Source organism: Platalea leucorodia (assembly GCF_965183815.1).
Source record: "Platalea leucorodia genome assembly, chromosome: 15".
Lineage (NCBI taxonomy): Eukaryota > Metazoa > Chordata > Aves > Pelecaniformes > Threskiornithidae > Platalea > Platalea leucorodia.
The window spans coordinates 13,044,164-13,067,464 of NC_138837.1; the positions used below are offsets into that span (position 1 = coordinate 13,044,164).

Below are 23,301 nucleotides of genomic sequence, written 5' to 3' on the forward strand. Positions count from 1 at the left end.
TGCAGTAGCCTCACCATCACTCAGTCTTTAAATCAAGGTAACGCACTTTTCAGAAAAAGATGCTCGGGCTCAGTCAGCATCTGTGGGGCTGCCGGGGGTAGTCCAGGGTGAGAGCCTGGTGCTTACAGGAGCTCCAACCAGCCTTGATCTTTTCTGGTGTCTAAGAGTCTGCTCTAGGCTGAAGGCACAACCTGTAATATCCGTCCTGGTCCAATTTTGCCCTCAAACATTATCTTTTGTGTCTTCTCTTGGCTGTTGAGTGGCACCTCCTGGTGGTAGTCAGACACCCTCTTGCCATGTCAAACTGGCCTGAACTTCATTTCCGTTCGCTTATGGGAGTAATGGTATTCTTTGCCCGTCTTCCAGTTTATGCCATCAGCATAGCTCCCGTGGACGCCAAGCCAGTACATCCCATTCAGGTTGGAGAAATGGCAATCGTTGTACCACCAGGCTCCCTTGTATTCTGTGGCACAGTTAAAGGAGCTCATGTCGTTGTCCTGGTCTGTTGTTGAAAATGGCATGTCCTTGTGGTATGATAAGGAGTCTCCTGCAGAGAGCACACGTTCACAGTTACTGCAATAGAGAGCACAGAAGGGAACCTAATGTGTCTGTGCGCCACTGCAGGGCATCAGTGGGCCTTGCTGGATGCAAGGCAGGTTTTATAAATCCTGCTGTTCTCATGGTTGCCCAAGTTTCCTCCTTGGTCCTGGAGAAAAGGAGTATCCTGAGCTCTGCCAGGACTGCTAAAACACAGAGAACTTATCCATGTCTGTGAGTCAAACGGGCCAGATTCTGCTCACAGTTACACGGGTGTCACTTCTCTTGTACCACGCAGATTCTCTGCAGACATACTGAGGTCTGGCCTAGCAGACAGAGTTGCAGTGTACAAAAGCCACATAAACCCAGAGCACTGCTATCACAGGTGTTGGTTTCACGCATTCCTGCAAGAGGGCTATTGCATTGAACTTTGCAGAGAATTTTTGGTTTTTGAAGAAAAACAAAACATCAGGCATTAAGGGGATGCAGTGCTGATGCTGCAAGTATTGAACAGCCCCCCAGCCCGGGAAATGCCAAACCTTGTGGGCAAATATTTCCTCCCAATGTAACCGAAAGCAGAACCTGGCCTGGCTGCTGCAGAGTGGTTGGGAAGGTTATGCTGGATGAGGTCCTGCTCAGGACCAGGCTCCACATTTGCTGCTAAACCATGTGGCTGGGCTTGTAGGTAATGCTCTGGGTCACACTCTGTGGGTGATGGGTGTCCCTGTCCGTCCCTGCACCCAGAGGTCACTTGGCACCTCGGGTACCATGGCCGGTTTTAAAAAATTGACCCAAAATGTAGATGGTACAAGGAGTTTGTATGATACAGCTCTGCACTATAAATACTGAACACTTCTGAAATGCACTAGAAAACAGCCTTTCCCAGTGAGCTGCTGCTAACTTACCAGCATTTCCACCAAGGAAGTCGCCTAGAACCAGTTTGTATTTCTCAGACTCTCCTAAAACTCTGAATGAAGCGTACTTGGCAAAATAGTAGTTGTTTTCAAAGTCTCTCAGGTCAATGCGGAGTTCACAGGGTCCTAGAAGAGAAGGTGAACAGCGGTGATGCAGGGCTGGTGGTGAGTATACACCTGCATTGCAGGGGGGAGGGTTCAAGGAGCCCTGAGCTAACGTGAGAGGAGCTTCCACTACTTGAGAGATTATGATTTATTTGAAATTCCTGCAGAACCTCCTATATCTTTGATGGTTTTCTTGTGAAGCACCTTTTCTGATCTGATGTTGGGTGGTCATGGGCACTGAGAGCTACATGCCCAGGAGCCCTGCACACAACTGTGACTCCAAGGCTGTGTGTGACCAAGATGACTGCCATCACAACCAGTCCTAGCAGGGAGATGTGTTGGCCTATCTCCATGACAGGTCATGCAACCAGCTCGTTCTCTTCCCTGGCTTCTAGTTTTCCTTTTTTTAGAGTGCAATTCCCTGTGTGCGATGGGTGCAAGAGCCTGGATACTGTTTAGGATTAACTGTTGGGGCCTCAGGCAGATGCGAGAAGTTCAGAGTCCTTTAATGACCAGGTGTGGTACAGGGGTTGGGCTCAGGGCCCCAGCCCAGGATGGAGGCAGACCTTACCCAGCGAGGTGAGGAAGTGGATGTTGTCATTCCCCAGCCAGAACTCTGTCAGCTGGTTGCCAAAGCCTCGTTTGTATGAGTCCCAGTCTCGCAAGAAGTTCACTGACCCATCCCAGCGCCTCTGGAAAACCTGCAGGAGAGGAGAGCCTCAGCCCCACCAGGCCACCCCCCCCTCAAAAGCATCCGCGGCGCCGGTAGCACAGCCCCCGCAGCAAATGCTCCCCCTGCACCAGGACGCTCCTGTGGGTCTCTGGGGACCGAACCCCAGGGCAACCCCTCGCTCGCAGATCTCCTCCATCTGCCCTTGGAAACAAGGAGGAAATGATTTGCTGATTTAAGCAGGGAGGGGGTCTGTGGTGCTCCGCCTGCTCCCAGAGACATCTCCCGGGAGAATCCGCAGGGATTCACCCAGGCTTGCTGATGCGAACCTCAGCTGTCCCCTCAGTGTGTGTTTTCCTCCCTTTTTGTTTCTATTTTGGTGCCATCCTTTGCAGCCTTAATAAAAATCACTGTAGGGACATAGAAACCTCCCACTCCTCATCCTACTCACAATCCATCCTCCGCCATCCGTGTCCATGTCGCAGAAGACAGTGGTGGCGTTGCAGCCCTGGGGGTAGATGGTGTACCAGCCGCTCAGGATCTTCCCTTTACCCAACAGCTCTTGGCAGTTTCTGGCTTCTGTGCAAATCAGGGAAAGAGATGGAGTGGAAGGAGTTATAACGTGCTCACCGCATCCAGGGAGCGTTAAGCTTTGAGCCCTTCAGCCTCCCAGCTGGCTCTTTGCCGTGCAGGACCCTGGTGCACACCTACGGGGAGCCAAACCCCGCTGCAGCTTCTGAGTCCCTATGTCACTGGGCAGATGGGCACCTCCTAAGAGATGGTCTAAGGTGCTCAGACTCCTCTCGTCTGCAGCGCCTCTTTTGGGGGCCTGGGTGATGGAGCTGCGCTGAGCAGGATGACAAACTCGTGATCCAGGAATTTGTCCAGACTCAGGAGCATGTGGGGGGCACAGAGAGTGTGTGAGCAGTTGGCAGCAGAGGAGTGGTGACACAGGAAAACACCTACCTGGAATACAGAAAACAGTGTTCAGATCATCCTCTGTGGATTGGACAGACAGCACTTTTGAATATATACATATATATTATGTATAAATTTATTTTTCGCCCCAAAACCCACACCTGATGACAGAAGCTTAGATTCCCAGGTGCCAAAGAATTGCCTGGAACGGTCCCTATCAGACGCCCTAGCTTACGGCTGCGCCTGTGGCTTCCACAGGGGAAAGCCCTGGGAGACGACCTGAGATGGTGCTGGTGGGGCAGGTGTCTGAGTGTGCTGTATTTGATGAAGGCACGCACAGCTGTACCAGGCTGTCTTGTGGGCATGGGTGTCCTTCCTAACAGAGGGAAGGTCCTGGTCTTGGCCTCTTCTTATCATTCAAATGTTTTTACATGCCCAGCAAACACAAAAGGGCGGAGCAGTGCCTGGGCAGCGAGGGGCCAGGTCAATGGCATCCCAGTCTCTCTTTGAGGTGTTACAGGAGCTCTAATCTGCCTGAGCCTCTGCACGTGACTGTGGCCCTACGGCAGCCACGTGTAGCCAGAGCGGGTTGTAACTCTGCTTTGGCTTTAGCTCATGGAGACAGATGGGTCAACTGAAGCTTGCTTTCCTTTTTTTTTTAAATGATTATGTTAATCTGAGCACTATCACACAGGAGAACTCTGCGTCTCCTGAACCTGCCACCGCAAGCATGGTGGTATAACTGCCTTTAAAGTACCAGCATGTCTATAGGGGTGATTCTAGTGGTTTCATCTTGGAAACCAGGACACTGAGGCTCTCAAAAACTCAGACAGACCTCCTCCAGGATGCACGGAGGGCAGGTGGCTCGAGTAGTGCTTAGAGGACCTGACATCCCTGGCCTGGCTGGATTACAGAGTAGACACACAGAAGCTGCATGTGGCTGTGAGAAGCAAATGGGTTAACAGTGATACTGCCTTACTCCATCCTTCGGTGTCACTCTTAATTTGTTTTTATTGCTGCCCTGTCCTGACTTCTGGTGCAGGGAGTCCACAACGCTCTGCTCTGCAAAGCCAACGGTGGCATGAAGGCTCTAGGATGAAACTCACCCCATATTTCTGGAAATCCAGGCTCTCCTTTCGTTCCTGTTGGACAAACAACACCATCAATTGCTCTTCGCCTTCCACATCCTGCCCTCCTCTCCTCCAGCATTTGGCATCATTTGCTTTTCGAGACAAATCCTGCTGCACTGGTAGAGGGCTGTGATGTTAGGGGAAGTGTTTAGCTCATCTGCACACACAACAGAGGCACAGAGAAACCAGGCAGGAGGAATAACTCAACATATGTTTTGCGCTGGCTGCTCCTGGACCCACCAGAGGAGACCCACCAGCCCATCAAAGGCCCATCTGCACAGACCCAGGAGAGCACAGAGGGACAATGGCGGGTGGGAACCCAAGGCACAGACTCCTGTAATTACAGCGGTGACACCAGCACCCTCAGTCACTGGGAGCAGCTCTCCAGGTCACCTAGCAGGCACACGGGGTGGCTGCCAGGGGGTGGGACACATAGCTGCACAAGGAATCATAGAATCATAGAATGATAGAATCGTCAAGGTTGGAAAAGACCCTTAAGATCATCGAGTCCAACTGTAAACCTATCACTGCCAAGTCCATCTATACCATGTCCTCGAGCACCACATCTATCTGTTCTTTAAATACCTCCAGGGATGGAGACTCAACCACTTCCCTGGGCAGCCTGTTCCAGTGCTTGACCACCCTTTCGGTGAAGAAGTTTTTCCTAATGTCTAACCTAAACCTGCCCTGGCGCAGCTTGAGGCCGTTTCCTCTCGTCCTATCACTTGTTACTAGGGAGAAGAGACCGACCCCCACCTCGCTACAACCTCCTTTCAGGCAGTTGTAGAGAGCAATAAGGTCTCCCCTCAGCCTCCTCTTCTCCAGACTAAACAACCCCAGTTCCCCCAGCCGCTCCTCATAAGACTTGTGCTCCAGACCCTTCACCAACTTCATTGCCCTCCTCTGCACACGCTCCAGCACCTCGATGTCCTTCTTGTAGTGAGGGGCCCAACACTGAACACAGTACTTGAGGTGCGGCCTCACCAATGCCGAATACAGGGGCACTATCACCTCCCTGGTCCTGCTGGCCACACAGCAGCCTTGCCTCTTTTGGGCTGTTGGACCTGGCATGATATATTTTCCCCGCACATCTGATATGGGGCTGGGAGGTCCAAATGGCAACACTGACACAAGATGTGCCTCTGTTGGACCTGCTGCCGGCCAGCCCATGGAGTTGGGTACCAACATTTTGTGCCAGTGACTCCCACTGGGCTGGGACACGTGGGACAGGGCAGGTGGGTGTGGGAAGGAGGAGGAAACGCACCCGCGGGAAGGCAGGGTCAAAAGCCCCGAGAGGGGAATGGTTGCTGCTGGCAAAGGGCTTTAGTCAGTGGTTTGGGAGCAGCTGGGACAGCTGGAGCAAATGTGCTGAACCACCAGATCAGCAGCGCTTGGCCCCCAGCTATTACAGGCCAAACTCCAGTGAGGGAAGCCCCAGTGCAGACAGTGCTCAGCGACGGGTGCCAGTGGCCCTCGCATGCAGGATGATGGCATCAGGAAAAAACCCTTGTTTTCCCTCTACCCCGTTGCTAGAGGTGGTAGAGAGACATGTTCTGCTGGCACCAGCAGCAACTGAGTTTCATCTGAGCCTCTGCCTTCTGTGAAGCCCTGGGGTTTCTGTAGCTGATGGTGCTGGGCAGCAGCATCAGGCGCCCGAGCTGGGGCAGCCACTGTTGCTGAACCGCTGGTTTGGGAGAAGGGCTGCTCACAGCACCGGAGCAGGGCTGAGCCTACGATGGGGCCCAATGGTCACCAAACAGCCCCATCCGGTACCTGGTGGGGTACTTTTATTTCTCTATAGTTGCTCCCACCTGGTGTGTTGTTCCAGAACAGCACAGGGTGGAAGTTTAACCAAACCAGATCACATGATAAATTTGGCGCAGCATGATTTACCTTTCAGTCCTGGGAAGCCAGGCTCTCCAGCTGCTCCTGCGAGAGACGAGGAAAATGCTCATCACAGATGGCTCAATGCGAGTGTAACTGTGGCTCCCCAGGTGGCTGCTCCAGTCCCCCATATGTCCCAAATGTACCAGAGAGGCTGTCAAGTGGTGCAATGCCACGGTGCTCTGCTGAGTGTCCCAGCTGGCGCTGCCACCCTGGCCTGCCTGCTCTCTTGATCAGCAGCATCTCTCGGGAACAGCAGGACACAGGGGAGAGTGAGCTGCCACTCTCTCTGCTGGGGTGTTTGGGGGATTCACAGCTCCGTCTCAGTGACTTTTTGTGGGGGCTTTCTGTATTCAGTCAGGGCCCTGTGAGATTTTGGGCACTAGCTGCTTTTTCAGTGGGTTCACCCATCTCCTGCTGGGGTTTCAGCTGAAGTCCTGGGTGCTTTTGGCCAGGAAACAGCTACATGTTCAGCATGCAAAAGGGCTGTTTTCCTAGCTAATCAGTGCACCAGTGCTCAGTTCCTGGGTGCCACCTTGTGCGGGGAACTGGTTGCTTTAGAAGAGACACTTTTCCAACGTCTGCAGCACACAGATCCTGCTGATGACCTTAAGCACAGCCTGGATGGAGTGAAAGATGATTTCTCAGCAGACATCTTCCTCTTTTAGGGGCTCATTCCATTGCAAAGAGACCCCCATTCCCTCCTTGCTTCACCCTGTGCCAGCTGTTTCCTGGTGGTCGCCTTCTGGCCAAGTGGGTTACAATGGCATCGCATGCCGAGTCTGGGCCTGGGGGCTGCTGGAAGCACTCAGCATCGTGTCCCTGCGTCAGGCCTCCTGGGCAAAGCACCCCAAAGCTCCTCCAAGAGGGCGGGCATTTGGGCAGGTTTGTCGTGGTGGAAGCAGGTTAGGGTAGGAGTGGGGAATGGGGAGAGGTCTGATTTTAGGGTTCTGGTAAGGGTCAGTGGGGAACTTTGAGAAGAAGAGTAGTATCTTCCTCTGTGATGTGGTCCCACTCAAGGACACTGTTCACTCCCCCCTTGCAAGATCCATACCCCCAAATCCTGCTTTGCCTACGGTACTTCAAGGCTGTTTCTTGGACTCTCACTAGCTCTACAGTTCATCTCTCTAGACCCAGCCTCCCAGCACATGCCCTGAACTTGGGTAGATTTATGGGTTAGAGCTGAATATGTTACACATTACCTTTTACACCAGGTGGTCCTGCTTTCCCGGGGAGTCCCTGGGGTCCCATTTCTCCTGCAAGGAAAGACCCAGTTTGTATGTGCACGTTGCAAACTGACCACAGGGGAGATGATAGAGAAGCCTGGGCAGCTGGGCCTTGCCTTTTACAGAAACAAGGAAGCTGGGTTTTATTAATTATATTCAATCTTGCAATGTATCTTACTCCTCTTCTTCTGTTGAAGCTACACTATACTGGTACTGCCAGTGTAAGACCTAATTTGCAGTTCACGTATGAATTCCTGTGAGCTTTGTACATCGTGGAGCCCGTTCATGGATTTTGCTGTGGTGGAGCTGCTCCCTCTGCTAATGTGCTTCACCTTCTCTCCGAGTTGGCTGTGGAAGCCCTGAAGGACCCCCATCTCCCTTGCTTCCTGGGGTGGGGGGTGCCAGTGCAGTTCCCAAACTGTTCCCCAGCAGACATGCGAGAGCACTGCAGCCTCCCTCCCACCCAGACTGTTCAGCAAAGGCTCTGAAAATAAACAGATGTTTTTACTGTAAAAGAAACCAGTGAGTTATTACACTTCACACCCCAGGACAGCTTCAGACTTGTGACAGGACTCAGGGAAAAAAAGACAACTCCATGTGCACCAGCACATCTCGAGATGGGGTGTTTTCCGCTCCTACGCGACTCCCCAGCAGAAGCCAGTGCCAGGCCAGGCACTGCTCCAGCCTCGGCTTGCTTCCCCTGCCCAAAGCAACAAAGCCATCTCCTATCACAGTGTTCATTGCTGGCTTTTGGGACCTCACCTTTTGTTCCTGGGAGACCTGGTTCTCCTTTTGGGCCAGCGGCACCTGGGATCCCTGGGCATCCTTGGAGAATGGCGAGCCGGTCAGCATCACCCAGTCCCACTATTCTCACCTCTGAGGAAATGAAGACAGCCTTTCTGGAGATTATTAGGGCTCTGAATGTCTTGGAGAGAAAACCAAACCCTCTGGAGGTCAGGAACAGTGCAAGCAAAAGCAACGAGGGTGGGAGTTTGGAGGTGTTGTATGGATTAACAGACGGCATTGAGGATCTCACACATTAGAGGAGCTAGACACTGAGTCTCTCTGGCTTCAGGAGAGTTCAGTGGGAGAGGAGGTTGTTATATATATTACATGCATGACGAATATACTGTAGCTTAATAAATCAAAAGCTGAGAGGTGCCCTGGGGGGTATTGACAGCAGAGTAAGTGATGTTGATGGGTCTGTGGACAGTAATGGTTCTGCGAAATTTCCTGGGACCAGGTCAGTTTGAAATCGCCCCTATTGCCTTCCCAAGGAATACAGACAGAAAGCTGTATGGTGCAGCATTCCCAGGGTGCCTGGCACCCAGCAAGCACTTGACTGATCTTTTGTATTGCTCTGCATCCCTTAGTAACTGGGCCGAGGCACCATGAACAAAAGCTGTTAAGCAGGATGGAAAACCTCAACTGGAACAGTCTGGTCCTGGAGATCCCACTGGTGAGTGGGGGAGGACACTACATCTTTGGTCGGAGCCAGCAGTTTTGTAAAGTGGCTGCTGAGACTTCATCCTCCCCCTTACCTTCCTCCCACTTGCAGCTGAATTAAAAAAAGCATAAAAGGAGAAAACTCGTATTCCCCCCCGCCTCCCCCAGGCTCCTTGTGTTATGGGAGAGATGAAACAGGCTGTCTCAGTGGGATGGCAGTAGGATTTGTGCCCCACTCACCTGGGCAGGTGTCCTGGGCATCACAAATCGTTGCTGTTAGGCTGAGCAGGGCCAGGAGGGATGGGACTGCCCTCCCCATGGCCAGCACTGCTCTCTGCTCCGCGCAGCTCCCCTCATCCACGTCCCAGGCGCTGTGGTTAGCATCGACCCAGCTAAGCCTTTTTTTATCTAACAAAAAACCCAGCGTAAGCTCCACCTCTGCGCTTGCCCACTGCCTGCTCTCAGGTCTGGGACTCTGGCTGGGTCTTAAGCTGTTTCCCAGATAAGCCACTTTCCACAAGTCTGATGGGAAAGTTCTTGCCCAGCTGCCCCAGCCTGCCTTGCCTCCGTCCTCTGCAAATTTTGGATGCCTTTCCCTCCCATATTGCATTCCTAGAGGAAATGAACCAGCAAAACCATAGGTTTAGCTAAGTGCAGACAGCTCCCCTCATCCTGCCTGCTCATGGCCCTTTACAAAGGGCAGAGCTTCCTGTGTAGGTGGGGAAACTGAGGCACTGGGAGATGAAAAGCCCCAGGTCAGCCGAGGCCGCTGGCAGAAAGAAGCTGCACAGCCTGGCTTGTGCTCCAACGCTCTGCCTGCCAGGCAGCCCAGCATCACTTTGCAGCCCTTCAAAGAGAGGTTTCAGTTTATACATGATCCATGACTGATACGGAGTTAAAACTCTGTATCCAGGCAAGGTTTGCTGGGCAGAGCATGTTTGATCTTTTTTTTCCCCTCCTGTTTTTTTCTCCAGTCCCTGTTCATTGTACCAGCTAGCAGGATTTCTGTTTTGCTTTGCTATTGTGATGCCCTGTGCTCCGCTCATTTGTGGCAGCATTACTGGAGGTCCCAACCGCCTCATCGAGTTTGACCACCATGTCACCTTCAGACACAAAGCCTGTAAAGTTTATGAATTTTAGCAGAGGGCAGCATTTAAGTGTTTTTCTCCTAATTGTTGCATCCCACTTCAGAGGAGACCGTGATTTCTTGGAGCCTTTCCCAGCTATCAGGATATCAGAGGCAGAACATAGCCCCCTGCAAGCATTCACTTCTATCATGAGGTCCCTCTAACATCCCAAATTCTATCAGGAATCCAGAATTCATGGTACCGACTGAGCTTTCTGTTTGCAAAGGGAAACTTTGATGCAGCAACTCTTTGCTGAAGAGGGACCTGGGTACGGAATTTATTGGACACTTAAAATAGCACCTCAGAGCTGTTTTCATGTCTGGGTTTTCTAGCACTTCAGACAGGACACTGTCACAGGCGGGTAACAGCAGCAAGAGAGAGACAAGACAGACCGAAATATCTCTGATCCCAGAGACCTGAGAACCAATTCTGGCAGGGAAATGCACACCTAACTTTCCCGTCCCCATCTGAAAAAAGGGCAGGGAAATCAGAGGGATTGTGATCAGAGTGGTTGCATTCAGGTTTGGGTTTTGCTTTACATGGAAATAAGCATCTCATCCGTGGCAACCACTGTGCATGCAATTCTTGGGGTGAAATGAGAGAAGCTTCTTTCTTCAGGCTCTCAGAAGGAAAGAGCAAAAGGATGAAGAGGTGCCTCTGAGCTGCTAGGGAGGGAGAGGTCTGTGCAGGGCAGGGTGACTGGAGACTCCTGCACCCCTCTTCTCTCTTCTGTACAGCCTGTGCTGCTCATCTGGGACAGACCTGTGTCTGCCCCGTGGGGTGGGTGGAGATGGAGAAGAGCCAGCCCCTAGCACTGAGAAGCCTTCTCCTGTCCAGTGCTCTGTGTGTGGAAATGGCTGCAATGCCTTGTCCCAACTATCTGGAGGCAAAAGCTGCTGCCTTCAGCTGTGTCCCTTGGTAAACCACTCCAAAAAGCAATGGCAAAACTGGCCTTGCAGATTAACCCATCGTTACAGACTCTCAAGGGCTCCAGGCTAGATCTCTCCTGTCAAAAAAAAAAAAAGTAAGAACGGGTTTGCCCAGCTTTTCCCAGTTCCTCCATTGGCGGGGTGGCCAGCTCCGGGCCGGGCTGAGAAGGCATGTTGTGGAGGCAGCTGTGATGTATCGGCCCAGCACCGGTGCATCCCATCAGGGATGTGGGCTCCCTCCTGGAGATGTCACCCCACTTCCACCCGAGGAGACCAGCAGTGTCCTTGTGGATGCAGCTACTTTTGGGAGCAGGGGGGAAACTGCCAATGAACAAGTTTGGTCCAAAGTAGGTCAGGCCCCCGAGGGTAGATTTTGAAATTGGCCCCGTGATCAATATGTCCTTAATTGCTTTTCCTCATCCCAGGATCCAGTGAAGATTGCAGAGGGCTGATCATTTACAGCACCAGCAATTCTTTTTTCTATGTAGATTCTCCCTTGAGCCCTGGGAAATGTCCCCTGTGAGTCTCAAAAGTCCAGGATCACTTTGGGGACGCAAAACCAAGAATTTTAAGCACACTGGGTGAATGAGGAGCACCTCCGAATACTGTGACCCATCACTTCACCTCTAGACACATAAATGCCAAGACTGAAGTTCCCAGAATTGAACTGATCTGCAAATCCCCAAGAAATTAAGCTTAGCAAACCAGAAGGCACAACCAGATGACAAGAGCTTCAAAAAGTTCATGTGGGAGCATCATAACTGTGTGCAACAGAGGATTTAGCACTGATTAATGCAAAACTGTAGGTGAAATCCTGGCTCCTGGTAGGGTCCTCGGGCTTTGCTGCCGCCAGGATGCTAGAGCTTTGCAGGGGAGGCTGGGCAAAGCTGCAAAAGCTGTAAGTACCTAAAACGAGAAGCAGCAAGCCCCAGTCATTGCATTCCTCTGCTCTGTGCTAAGCTAAGGACGTTGTCGTGCAACTCATAAAACTGCAAGAAGGCCAGACGGTTGGCACTGGGGAGCTGGGAGGTAAACTCTGGCAGATCTGATGTTAAGCGATGTGATAGAAGAGCTTGCTTTAGAGTTGGCACCATTGCGGGTGCTCAAGGGGAACTTGCATGCGCTTTGGAGACTTGCCTTGCTGGAAAAGGAGTGATGTCAACCTGCAAGGGTAGGTTATCATCCAAAGCAGCAAGGAAAGATGTTCTCGTGGCTTAGCCTTTTGTGGGCTGTGCTGTTTATAGCTCTTCCTTACATGCGAATAACAAAGTTTTCAGGTTTTTTTGAAGAACACTTATATTTCCAAGGGAGAATTTCTTCAGCCCATGACCAGTATCTGTGGTGGGGACATTTGCCCAAACTAAGATAGCAGTTTTTTCAGATGTCCCTTGGTTTTCCCTTTCTGCTTTCTGTGAACATAGGGCGTCTTCGAGTGCCTGAGCCCCTCAGTGCTACAAACCCTACTGCACATTTCCCTTGTCCTTGCTACAAAACCAGTTCCAAGGAGTTTGTGAGGCTCCAAAAAGGCACAGGTAACTGGTAGAGTTTCTAAAGACAGTTGTCCTCACCAGGGAGGGGAAATGTGGGGAAGCAAAGCGAGGAGCCTTCCTCCAGCTCACCCCTTGGGTTTCACATGCTGTGCTGCTGAACAGGGTTTCCCTCTCTCCTTTCCCAGGGCAGCTTCAGTGCAAGCTCCTGGCTGTGAGGAGCTCAGGCTGCTGGTTTCACTGGTCTTGACTGGTGCCCACAGACCCTTCCTGCTGGGCAGAGCAAAGCCAACCTTTCTCATAGCTGGTGCTGGCTGTAGCACGTCTCAGTACTGGGCAGCCAGGCAGTGCAGTGATTTATGAACACAGAACACCCACTTTGACCCTGCATCTAGGGCTCCTTCCCCACATTTCCATACACTGATTTGGGGGCACAGCGGTTTCCTAATTTCAAGAGCCAATTAGGACAGGTCTCTATCAGTTATTGCACACCAGCTGCATGCCCTTGCTGAATATTTGGTTTGGCATTTGCTTGGTTTCTTCTAGGAGCTGGCGTTGGGGAGCCTTTGCTTAGCTCTCCTTATGGTGATACATTGAGACAGCCTACCAAGAAAGGATTTCATTTTAGTGGTTTCTTTCCTACCAGCCTCTGCTTCGACAAGATATTTCCTGCTGCATTCCATTTTTAACTTCTTTTATAATCTCTGGTAACACCTCTTCTGATCTGTGAAAGGCTGGCGGCTGTTCATCACTGAGAGCAGGGAAGACAGGCGGAGATGTGATTTATAGGACAGGCAGAAGCTGCTCTGCACCCTCCCTGCTCAGATGAATCCTGGAGAGTGGAAAGGCAATGCCCAAGCCCTTTTTCTTTGCTGATATTAATTTTCCCATGTACAGAACAGTGGAGACACAGGTGGGACTGGTTGCTCTGGCACAACTGGTTGGATGAGGAATGTGCTCAGGAAAGGGGCAAAGGAGGCTCTTAGTGTGCAAGGGCATCTGGTGAGGGTACGCATGCCAAGGAGGTTCTTACTGCAGGGGCACCTGGTGAGGGTATGCACACCAAACAGGCAAGGATGGCAAGAGCTAAACAGCAGGATAATTTTTCCAACAACGTGCCTCTTGTTGGACCAGACAAATGTCACACAACTGGAATTTACATCTGCATGAGGTGAATTATTTGGTTCTTGGTGAAGGTTTTGCATGTACTTCTCCTATTATCCCCACTCAGGCCTCCCATTTTTTGAGTGATCGCTGCGTAAAAATACCTGCTTCCTTCCTCTCCAGTGCGGGATTTTCATGGCCTCCTGACTTGCCTCCAGTGACTTTGCAGAGTTAAGCAGCCGCAGAGCTTAGAGTAGGAAACTATCGCCCACAACAGGCACCGCTGTCAGCAGTGCTGGATGTCAACCGTAACTGTCAGCCCAATCCAGGTTTTCTGGCTCCCTCCAGACGCTCTGCAATACAAGCCATAAAAACATGCTGGACTTTTTCATATGGAGAATAAGGACTGGGTTTTCAGGAGAGCTGAGGGACAGACTTCCCTGGTTTCCTGCAGGGCTGGACTCTACTGTACTTTCTCTACTGTAAATCTTTTCAGGCTGGTTTAATAGTATCATCCAGAGTGACAGTGTTTAGCTGAGCCTGGAGAGGAAAGGTGCAGATTCAGAGTTAACGGTTTGGCTAATAGGCCACTCAGTCCAGTGTTTTGTTCACTGATTTGATGGCCATTATGGCCTTGGCAGGACTACTGAGCGACTTTGTTACTCAGAAGAGTATAAGGTTTTAATCAAACATTTACTTTATTTTAGTTTTGCTTGTTTCAGCGTAAATGAACCTTGTAGAAAGTGACTTTTTCTTTTCCTTTAGCCTGAGCTGGGAGTAAAGACCAAGGCCTGAGTGCTGCTGGAGCTGGACCATTGTCCTCCACGGAGCTAAAATCCAGCTGAAATCCAGCTCTGATGGCAACAAGCTGTGTCACTGAAAAAATTCCTGAAAACCATGGATGAACTGCAGCCTTCCTGCCAGGCTACGTTGGCCTGAATTTCATCTCTGACAGCTGGCAGGAGTATTTGCATCCTTTGCCTGCCAGTTGATGACATCTGCAAGACTGTAATGAACTCCATGGTGGTAAAAGCCATTGAGGTTGGAGTGGTGGCACTGGTGCTACCACCAGGTACCTTTGTAGGGTACAGTGCAGTTATTAGACATGCGTTGTTATCACTGTCTTTGTTTGGAAACAGCATGTTTTTGTGTTTGACCAATGAATCCCCTGTGGAGAAAAGCAACAGGTCCTGTTAAAACTCCAACTTCGGTGTGTCACTAGAGCCCTGTCCCACCACCATGGCTGGTCCATCCTGCACGTCCTCTCTGGCCTCCCAGGAATGTGCAGTCCTCTGCAGCGGGGCAAAGGCCCTGCCCTCACACCTCCCCTCCTCCAGCCAAGGGTGGTGAGGACCTGTTGAGCAAGAGTGGAGAAGGCAGTTTGGCCTAGCAGCAAGGTCTCTGGGATCGAAGATATTTCAGTCTGTCTTGTCTCTCTCTTGCTGCTGTTACCCGCCTGTGACAGTGTCCTGTCTGAAGTGCTAGAAAACCCAGACATGAAAACAGCTCTCAGGTGCTATTTTAAGTGTCCAATAAATTCCGTACCCAGGTCCCTCTTCAGCAAAGAGTTGCTGCATCAAAGTTTCCCTTTGCAAACAGAAAGCTCAGTCGGTACAACGAATTCTGGATTCCTGATGGAGAGCTTTGCCTTTACAGATCTCCAGAGGGTATTATTAAATTATGTTATGTCTTTTTAGTCTTTAGGATTAGTGACCTTGGTCTGAGGAGAACTTGGAAACCCAGGAGCATTGGTAATGTTCTGGGGTGGTATTTCATGGGGCTCTGTGATTATGCTGGATGCTCTGAGCATCCCCGGCAGTGCCAGCCCGTGAAAGGTCCTGTGCAGTCCCTTACAGGACAAACAAGACAAGACCATTCACACGATGCAAAAAAGCTTTTCATGTCTTGCCACTATATAATACAACCTTTCATCTGCAGATCACCCCTGCCTTGCTGGAAGCTCCAGTTTATCCACTGGATCCTCCTTACCTGCATTGCCACACCCAAAGGATCAGTTTGTAATGTTCATTCTCCCTTAAAATTTTGAATGACGTGTGTTAAGCAAAATGATGGTTATTGCCCAAGTCTCTCAGGTCAATGAGAAGCTCGTTATTGCTTTATCACAACAATTACAGATACACTGATAGACATATTATGCTGGTGCTTTGGTGGATTTTTTTTTTCTGTATTTCTGTTTCTGTGGTCCTTAGGAATTCTCATTTATTCCTGAAGAGATTCCTAACCCCTGTTTAGCTCACAGCCAGTCCTCGGCTCATTAAATATCCATAGCACAACTGAAATCAGTGCTCCTGGATGTTAGCCGAGTGTCCTGCCTCACCTCTAGACTTCCAGGAAAAGCTGATGACTTTTCTGGGGAAAAAACAGATTTTGTCAAATCCTTTTTTTTCTTTTGTTTGTAATGATTTAGTTTGGTGTTCCATCTTTACGATTATCTTGTTCCCTCTGAAATTAGGGCCTTCCTCTATCATCTTTCTCCCTCTTGTCTTGGAGTAAAGCAGTGGACTGGGATGTGCTGTGGGACACATGGAAGAAAATCACTGGCGCTTGCCAGGGTTGCTCACAGCTCACTAACTGTGTACAGCTACGGCTCCTGCCCTCCATCCCCACCGAGTCAGCCAAAACAGCAACCACATCCATTTTCTCCCTCAAAGGCTCTGCTTGAAGGCAAGGGGCTGGGGCCACGGCTGTTTCCATACCTCCCTGGCCAGGCTCTGCTGAGGAGCCGTCACATTTGGATTTTCAGTTCCTGCCACCAGGTAAGAACAGTGTTAGGAAAACACGTTAGCAGTTTCTTTACCTCTGATGTCAGCGTGTGAATATTGTCATTCCTGAGCCAGAATTTGGTCAGCTGGCTCCCAAAGCCTTTTTTATACGAATTCCAGGCTCAGAAAAAGTCCACAGAGCCATCCACACATCTCTGGAAAACCTGCCGGGGCAGAAGGCAGTAGGTCTTTAATAGGGAAGGAGAAGGAAAATTTATGCCTAAAACCATTAGAGCGTCTTCAGTGCAAGGTGAATAACGACAAAGGGATTTTCACATGAGGTCATTTTATTCTGAGGCTGTTCCAAGTGTTGTGTGGGTTACAGCAGATGGAACGGCAAAGTCCACTTTTGCAGAAAAGATTGTTTGTTTGTGTGCATTTGCTAGGGATCCTATAAAATAGAGCAGTAGTCCATACTCCTGCACCTCTGGATTGTGGGTTGGTAATAACTATTGATCATAATAAATGATGGTGTGGTGACTAGGATTGAGGACAATATTTACTTTGATAGTTTAGCAATGTATGCACAGTCCTGGAAATTCACTCTGTAACTTTAACACTCCTCATTTCAGTGCCATTAAGAAAAGCATAAAATAAATGTCTGGCATTTTTTGGCTCTAACTGAAACAAAAAAAAAAACCCTCACACAATTTATTTCCAAAAAAATGGAGGGTGATATTTATTTTTGTGTTTTATGCTTTACTTATTAAATACTCTAGTTTTAAAGACCCACAGATTTTCACAGTCAAAAAGCCAACCTGCGATGTCCGACAAGATGTTTTGGATCTCTTTTTGCTGCTGGCTGCACCGGTGGCACTCACCAGCCAGCTGCCCCGTCCACGTCCGTCGCGCAGAGCACAGCCCCGGCGTGGCAGGGCCTGGGGTAGGCGGTGTGCCAGCCACCCAGGACGACCCCCTCCTGCTAACAGCTCCCAGCAGCTCTTTGCTCCTAGGTAGATATTAAACTGAGAATTAATTACTGATGGATGGACTGGAAAAGGAAACCAGCATTGCTGGCAAGGTCGTCACTGTTTTAGGGGTTTTAAAATTGTATAAATATGGGGAAAGTGCTGACAATACTTGGGCAGATCTCAGCTGGGCATGAGTCTTATTCTCAGATTGGTTATTTTTAGATTGAGATGTGCACAAGTATTTATTGAGAGACGCATACTTCTGTTTAAAGAGACTGACTGAAGCATGTGTTCCCCAAATACCATCATTTAAATTCAACTCTACGCAGCTTTTCTGTTTGTCTTTTTTTTTTTTTCACTAAAGGATCCCTGTAGACTTGTACACCTATAGTTAGCAAAATAAAATTTTATGACAGACACGATATAAAGGACCAGACATGATATAAAACATGACAAAAAAGGAGACAACAAGATGGCGTTTTTAGGAAACATCCACCTTTTCTACACAATAGGTCTGGCACATCCGTCAGAAAAACACAAATCACCTAAGTAAGTAGAGACCAGAAAACGTGTGTAACCTCTTTATTTCTCCTGTGCGGTAAAACAATAAAATTAACAGCCCATAGTTTCTGTTGTGCAGCTATTACTAAACAGATCTTGAGTTTTTTTTCTGAAAAGAGTATACTTTATTGGACACATAAGTCCATGAGTTTTAAGAAGAACTGGAAAGAGAAGACCAGTAAGCTTCATCTCCACCTGGAGTGGCTTTTTTACATGACCACAGGGTCAGGGGAGAATTCAGGCTGGGAAGGACCTCAGGAGGTCTCTACTCCAAGCTCCTGCTCAAAACAGGATCAGTGCTGAGCTCAGACCAGGTTGCTCACAGCTTTGTCCAGTTGGGTCTTGAAAATCTCCAAGTATGGAGACTGTGCAACTCCTCATGGGAAAAATGTGTTTGAATTGGGTTTATTCTGCTGATGTACACCTGGAGGGTTCTGTGGAACATTGACCAGGTCTCCCTAAGGGCTGTGGGGAGTGGAGGAGCCACTCGCCTTCCTGAGGACGACAGATTTTTCAAGTTATATTGCTCAGTTTTGCTGTCTGACAACAGCCCATGGTGCCTCCCAGTGCACAGGTATCTGACTCCTGTAAAACAGCTGCACTGTAACCTTCTTGCCTTTGATTTATGGAGTAACATAGAAAACCCATATGCTGTCATCTCTTAGACTTCTTGAGGGGAAAAGAAGTGAGCAGAAACCTCTCACCAAGACACCCCTGGACTAATTCTTACTCAATACATAATGTCAAAAATACTCAATGCCTGCTGGGTTTCTAGCCCAGAAGATATGAAGGGTTGTAAAATAATGGAAAAAAGTGCAAGGTATTTATTAAAAAAAAAAAAGAAAAAAGGTGTGTGTGTGAGAGGAGCAAAACATGAGCTTGGAAAAGGATTAAATGCATTCTTAGCAGAAATCAAAACCCAAAAACCCCAAGGCTACATCAAGATAATCTGCTTTAGGGAGCATCACCATGACAGCCTGCAGGATGTGGGATGCAGGACGCAGGAGGGCTTCCCTGGAAGAGCAGTGCCCACGCTCTGCTCAGGCTCTTCCCACGGCACCACGAGCCGTCACCAGCAACAGGCACTGAGCAGACTGCCCTGAAACTATTTCTTCAGAAGAAAAAAACCTGAAACGTGCTTTTTACTGACTTCACATACCTAAAATCACATTGTAAAGCTACAGCGTTAGTGCTGGGGACGCTCCCCACCCTTCACCCCTCAGGCAGTGCACATTCAGCAGACTTCAGAGGCATCCCCGCAGACCAAAGGTCCATCGGGCTGGTGGGGAACAAGGTTCACCCTCACTTCCTCGGACATGTCATCAACGTTACACAGCACTGCTGCTAGCCAGAGAAGAGTAAGGGGTGTTTGCTGGCCAGTCCTCCCCATGGTGGATGGCAGTTTCTGCAGAATCAGCTCAGTTTCTTTGCCTGTTATTTCAGCCCTCTGAGCCCCTTATAAGCAGTGGAAAAGCACTCCTCAAACTTCAGGCTCCCAGCTTCCCCACACACCTATTCCCGCTTCTCACCCTGTGACGAGTTGTGTGGAAAGGCTTTATTGAATCACTGGCTGGAGTCTATTTGTTTTCAGTATGGGATTTATCATTACCTAGGTGATTGCAAAACTGCTGTTGAATGTTTGGTCCTCTTCCCAAGTGCATGCTCGGAAATGCTGAGAGCAGGAGCAGTGCGCAGACCTGCTACTGGCTCCGTGACCTGCTGGACATTTCACCATCAACCTTGGGCAGGTTAGGGGAAAAAAAGGCTGAATTTGGTTCTCTGTCAAATCAACATAGAGTGCATTTTGTAGACACAAAGACCCAGAAACCTTAATATTGTCTGGCAACAGAGCCACGTCATCTGGAAGGGCAAGGAAAAAGTGCAACCCTCAGCACAGCTTCCCCACATATGGGAATGAAAGTTTCAGTCTTCACCTCCAAGCCACGGCTACACTGGTAACGCAGGCTATTGTAGCCCTGAGGGGCCCGGTGGAGACCCCGGCCGTGTGCACTACAAACACAGAACAAAACCAGAAAGTCAGAAAGTGTCTACAGACCCTGGAGATGACATTGGCTGTCCTCCCTCTTTCTTTCCCTCTTTATAGCATGTATTTTTCTCTCCATGTTTTCTTGCCTATTTTATTAATTCCATGCAAAATCAGAGCAGGGAATAACTTCATTTTACTAGGTTTCGCTTTATCAGCCCTGATGCTGTGTCAGGAAGCCCATGGGAGATTCTCATTGTTTCACACATTGAGAAATAAAAAGATCCAGTGCCACCAACTGTACCAAACTCTATCTGGTTTTATGGTGCCACAGATAGCAGCACAGTTGTTAAAGATGAGTATTAGTTGTCTGCCCTTCTTCATGCTATGGGAATTCCCTGACTTAACTCATTTTCAGAAGAAATGTTCATCACAGTGCAGGAGTTGAAAGGTCCTTTGCTCACTTATCCTTACAGCAGCTACAGACGATGACTGATAATAACAGAATAAACAGAAGTTTTTTTCGATGGTATAGCTTACTGATGAGTGGTGTAACAGGTCTCAAAGGGGCCTTCCATGCCCTAAAATCCAGTCTGTGCTTGTGGGTAGCTACATCAAGTCCTCTCATTTGAAGTGTAATCACCAGACCCTGGCAGCAGTACATCACTCCATGCAACCAGCAGGAAAATTGTTCTCCTGAGCACCTCCTGGCTGGCTGCATGCACTTCCCCTCCTTGCTGTCTTCCAGAAGGGGACACAGGTTGAAGAGGGCTTTATGAGGCTTGGAGATGGCAAATCTGTCCCAAGCTTCCCCAGCACACAGCATCTCCCAGGGGGCTGTGGTGGCTACCATCCCACGTTGGTGTGTGAGCAGGTTGGAGCTGTGTCCATGCTGGATGCAGGTGTGAGGCTGTTCCCCCACGGGCAGCTGGTGGCAGTGGGGGAGCCTGGACAAGGACTGCGGACACTCACGCTGCCTCTCGCCAGTGAGGACCTTCTGGAGCTGCCTCCATGGAGCTGTGGGCACCTTGCACATGGGCAGCCACTGCTGTCAAGCAACGGCAGAGCCAGTCACAAAGCTCCAGCTGCAGCAGATGTGCCAGTAAGGACCCTGCCAGTGCTGATCCAGCGGTGCGGGTGAAGGCTGAGCCCCGGCTGAAGCACTCCTGCACTGCGCGCAGCGTGCGGCCGTTCCCTGTGTGCGCTCTCCACTGGGGTCTTGTGCAAACTCTGCCGCTGTGCGCAAGGGCAGCAAGTGCCCAGGGCAGCGATGGCAGCCCATGTTTCCCCATGAGGCTGAGCAGGTCCAGCCTGCCTGTTTTCCTGGGGGTTTCTCTGATGTTGTCTTAACCCCCAGAGGTCCCCCTGGTGTAACTTCTGGCTCAGGGCGCTGGGATCTTGCTCAGCAAGGCCTGGGAAGGTTTATTTGCCCAAAGATTTCATCCAAGGAGCTCTGCTTCTTTTTCTGTGTTGCAAAGAAGAGACATCTCAGGATGGGCTGTTGCACTGGGGTGAGTTGGGCATAGCTTTAGAAGTCACCAGAAACAAACCACAGGGAGTATGTCGAACTGTGACTTATCAACCCCTCCCAGAGGTACGAGGAGACAGGGAGAAGAGGGTGGGAAGGCAAACGTGACAAGGATAAAGAAGTGCTGGTTACTCTGTTGAAGAGGAGGGTCTGCAAAAGCTGGAAGGGTTCAAATGTTTTTCTTCACCTGTTTGGACACTGCTCAACACCTCCTTGTAAGCTTGGCTATCAGGGCTTACGGCTCTCCTCCCTCTATCCAAAAACTGCATCATATTTAGGAAATCCCTCACCAGGAAAGAATACAGTTGAAATTAAGATTTATGTAACTGCTGACACAAATTGTAGCCTCGATGGAAAACGTGTTTCATCAGTAACCTGGGCAAAAGTATTATTACTGAAGACTGTAGGAGTAGCAGGAACAGAAGCTGGCCATGTGCGTCACAGGAGGGGGGATGGTATTTGACAGGTCCTGAAATCACTGAAATGACTGAAATAACCATCATGCCCAGTGGGAATTACAACTGAGTCAGTTGTCCTCTGGTTGGTAAAGAAGCAGACAGCTCCATTTGTGGGGAGAAAAATCTCCTTTTCTGGAACCCATGAGTTCAGAACCTCTTAAAAAAGATCTGTAGAGACTTTGAATAAGCTGCAGAAATAGCAGTTTAAATTTCAGCTACAACTCTCAAAAATTTATTTTGATGCTGCTCAATAATCAAGAATCAAAAGACAGATGCCACTTTTAACCATCTGACTCAAGAAAAATCACTCTGGTGCCTGTTGCTCCCATTGCAGCTTGCGGAACCCACATGTGGCGGGAGGAAGATGCGAGACTCTGTTGCGTGGAAGTGATCAGATTCAGATGTGCAGCAGAATCTGCTCCCACAAAAAGCTCAGAAGATGGTGGAAGTATTAACTCAGTTATCCGCGACGCCCTAAAAATTTATTCAGCCACAGAAGGAACATACATTCAGTCATAGCACAAGCATGGAGCCAAATAGGAAAATGTAAAAATGCAGCTGCAGTGTTGCCAGTTGGATTTGCAAGACTGGATTGGACCAAAACCCCACCCAGGGGGAAGCCAAAATCAGATATTTCAAGAAAACATGGATTGCATGAGGATATGTGAATTCTTGAATTGTTCCTGGGTGACTGGGATTTCATCATTCAGTAAAAAAACCCACAACCATCATACTAAAATTCCCTAGCCACAAAAAGAGCTGTGCCAGGAGGAGGTGCTGTGCTGACTCTTCTGATGTTTCCTCTGGGGTATGCTTTTTCTAGGCAGGGGAAAATAAGTGGGTTTAGATCCTTTCTTCTTGATCCTAGGTTAAAAAAGACTTATCTGCCCAGGGGCAGGGCTAAATATAGTAGCTTGCAATTCATTCTGGTCTTTATTTCTTGATCTTCCCCTTTCAGACAACTATCATCTGCCTACAGCATTAATTCCTCGCCAGCTCCTGCCACTCATCAGCCAACACAGAAATGCCTCTGGCTCTGCAGGAGGGCTCGTTCCGAGATGACAGGGGAAGGATGAGGTTTCTGTGACAGCCAGTAGCAGAGGTTGAGGGAATTTGGGGCTGGAAAACAAGTAGCATCCGTCTCTTGCTCTCTGTTTTTCTCCTCCCTGTTTTTCGAAGGGTGGAAAAGAGCCTGCTCTTAAATGCTAGTTCTGCTGTTTGCTGTTTGCGGGTCAGTCTCCAGCAAGAGAAAACAAAATTTTGTTGCTCTTGACTTTTCTGCAATGGCAGAAATGCCCAGTGATACTAACCATGCTGTTTGGTACTGAATGTTTCTCCTTCATGGTCTTAGTCCACAGCACCAAACTGTAAAGCGCATGGTTATTAATCCATTGGCATCAAGTCTGGCACCTTTCTATCTGGAAATGAGCCGTAAAGCTCAGTCTGTGCACTAGACCAGGCTCAAACACATCCCAGGAGTTAATTGTCTAGTTTTCTAGAGCTTTTCCCACAGTTCTCTGTAAGACACAGGTGAGTGGTCAGACGTAGGTGTTAGTCACAAAGGCCAGCTGGGAAGTGTAGAGATAGCCATTGGCTCGC

At 49.4% G+C, this 23,301-nt stretch overlaps 1 protein-coding gene across 1 annotated transcript; it reads right to left on the reverse strand.

Moving 5' to 3' along the window:
- Nucleotides 1-299: 299 nt before the first annotated feature.
- LOC309597897 (ficolin-2-like) lies at nucleotides 300-9,152 on the reverse strand (the record flags this gene model as incomplete). Its single annotated transcript, XM_082327888.1, has 10 exons — nucleotides 9,071-9,152; nucleotides 8,147-8,260; nucleotides 7,361-7,414; nucleotides 6,168-6,203; nucleotides 6,048-6,085; nucleotides 4,251-4,344; nucleotides 2,678-2,805; nucleotides 2,128-2,257; nucleotides 1,443-1,577; nucleotides 300-547 (listed from the first exon to the last, which is right to left on the reverse strand). Exons 1-10 carry the CDS (start codon nucleotides 9,147-9,149, stop codon nucleotides 300-302), a joined length of 1,056 nt encoding a protein of 351 aa, XP_082184014.1. The 5' UTR covers nucleotides 9,150-9,152.
- Between the last annotated feature and the right edge of the window lie 14,149 nt (nucleotides 9,153-23,301).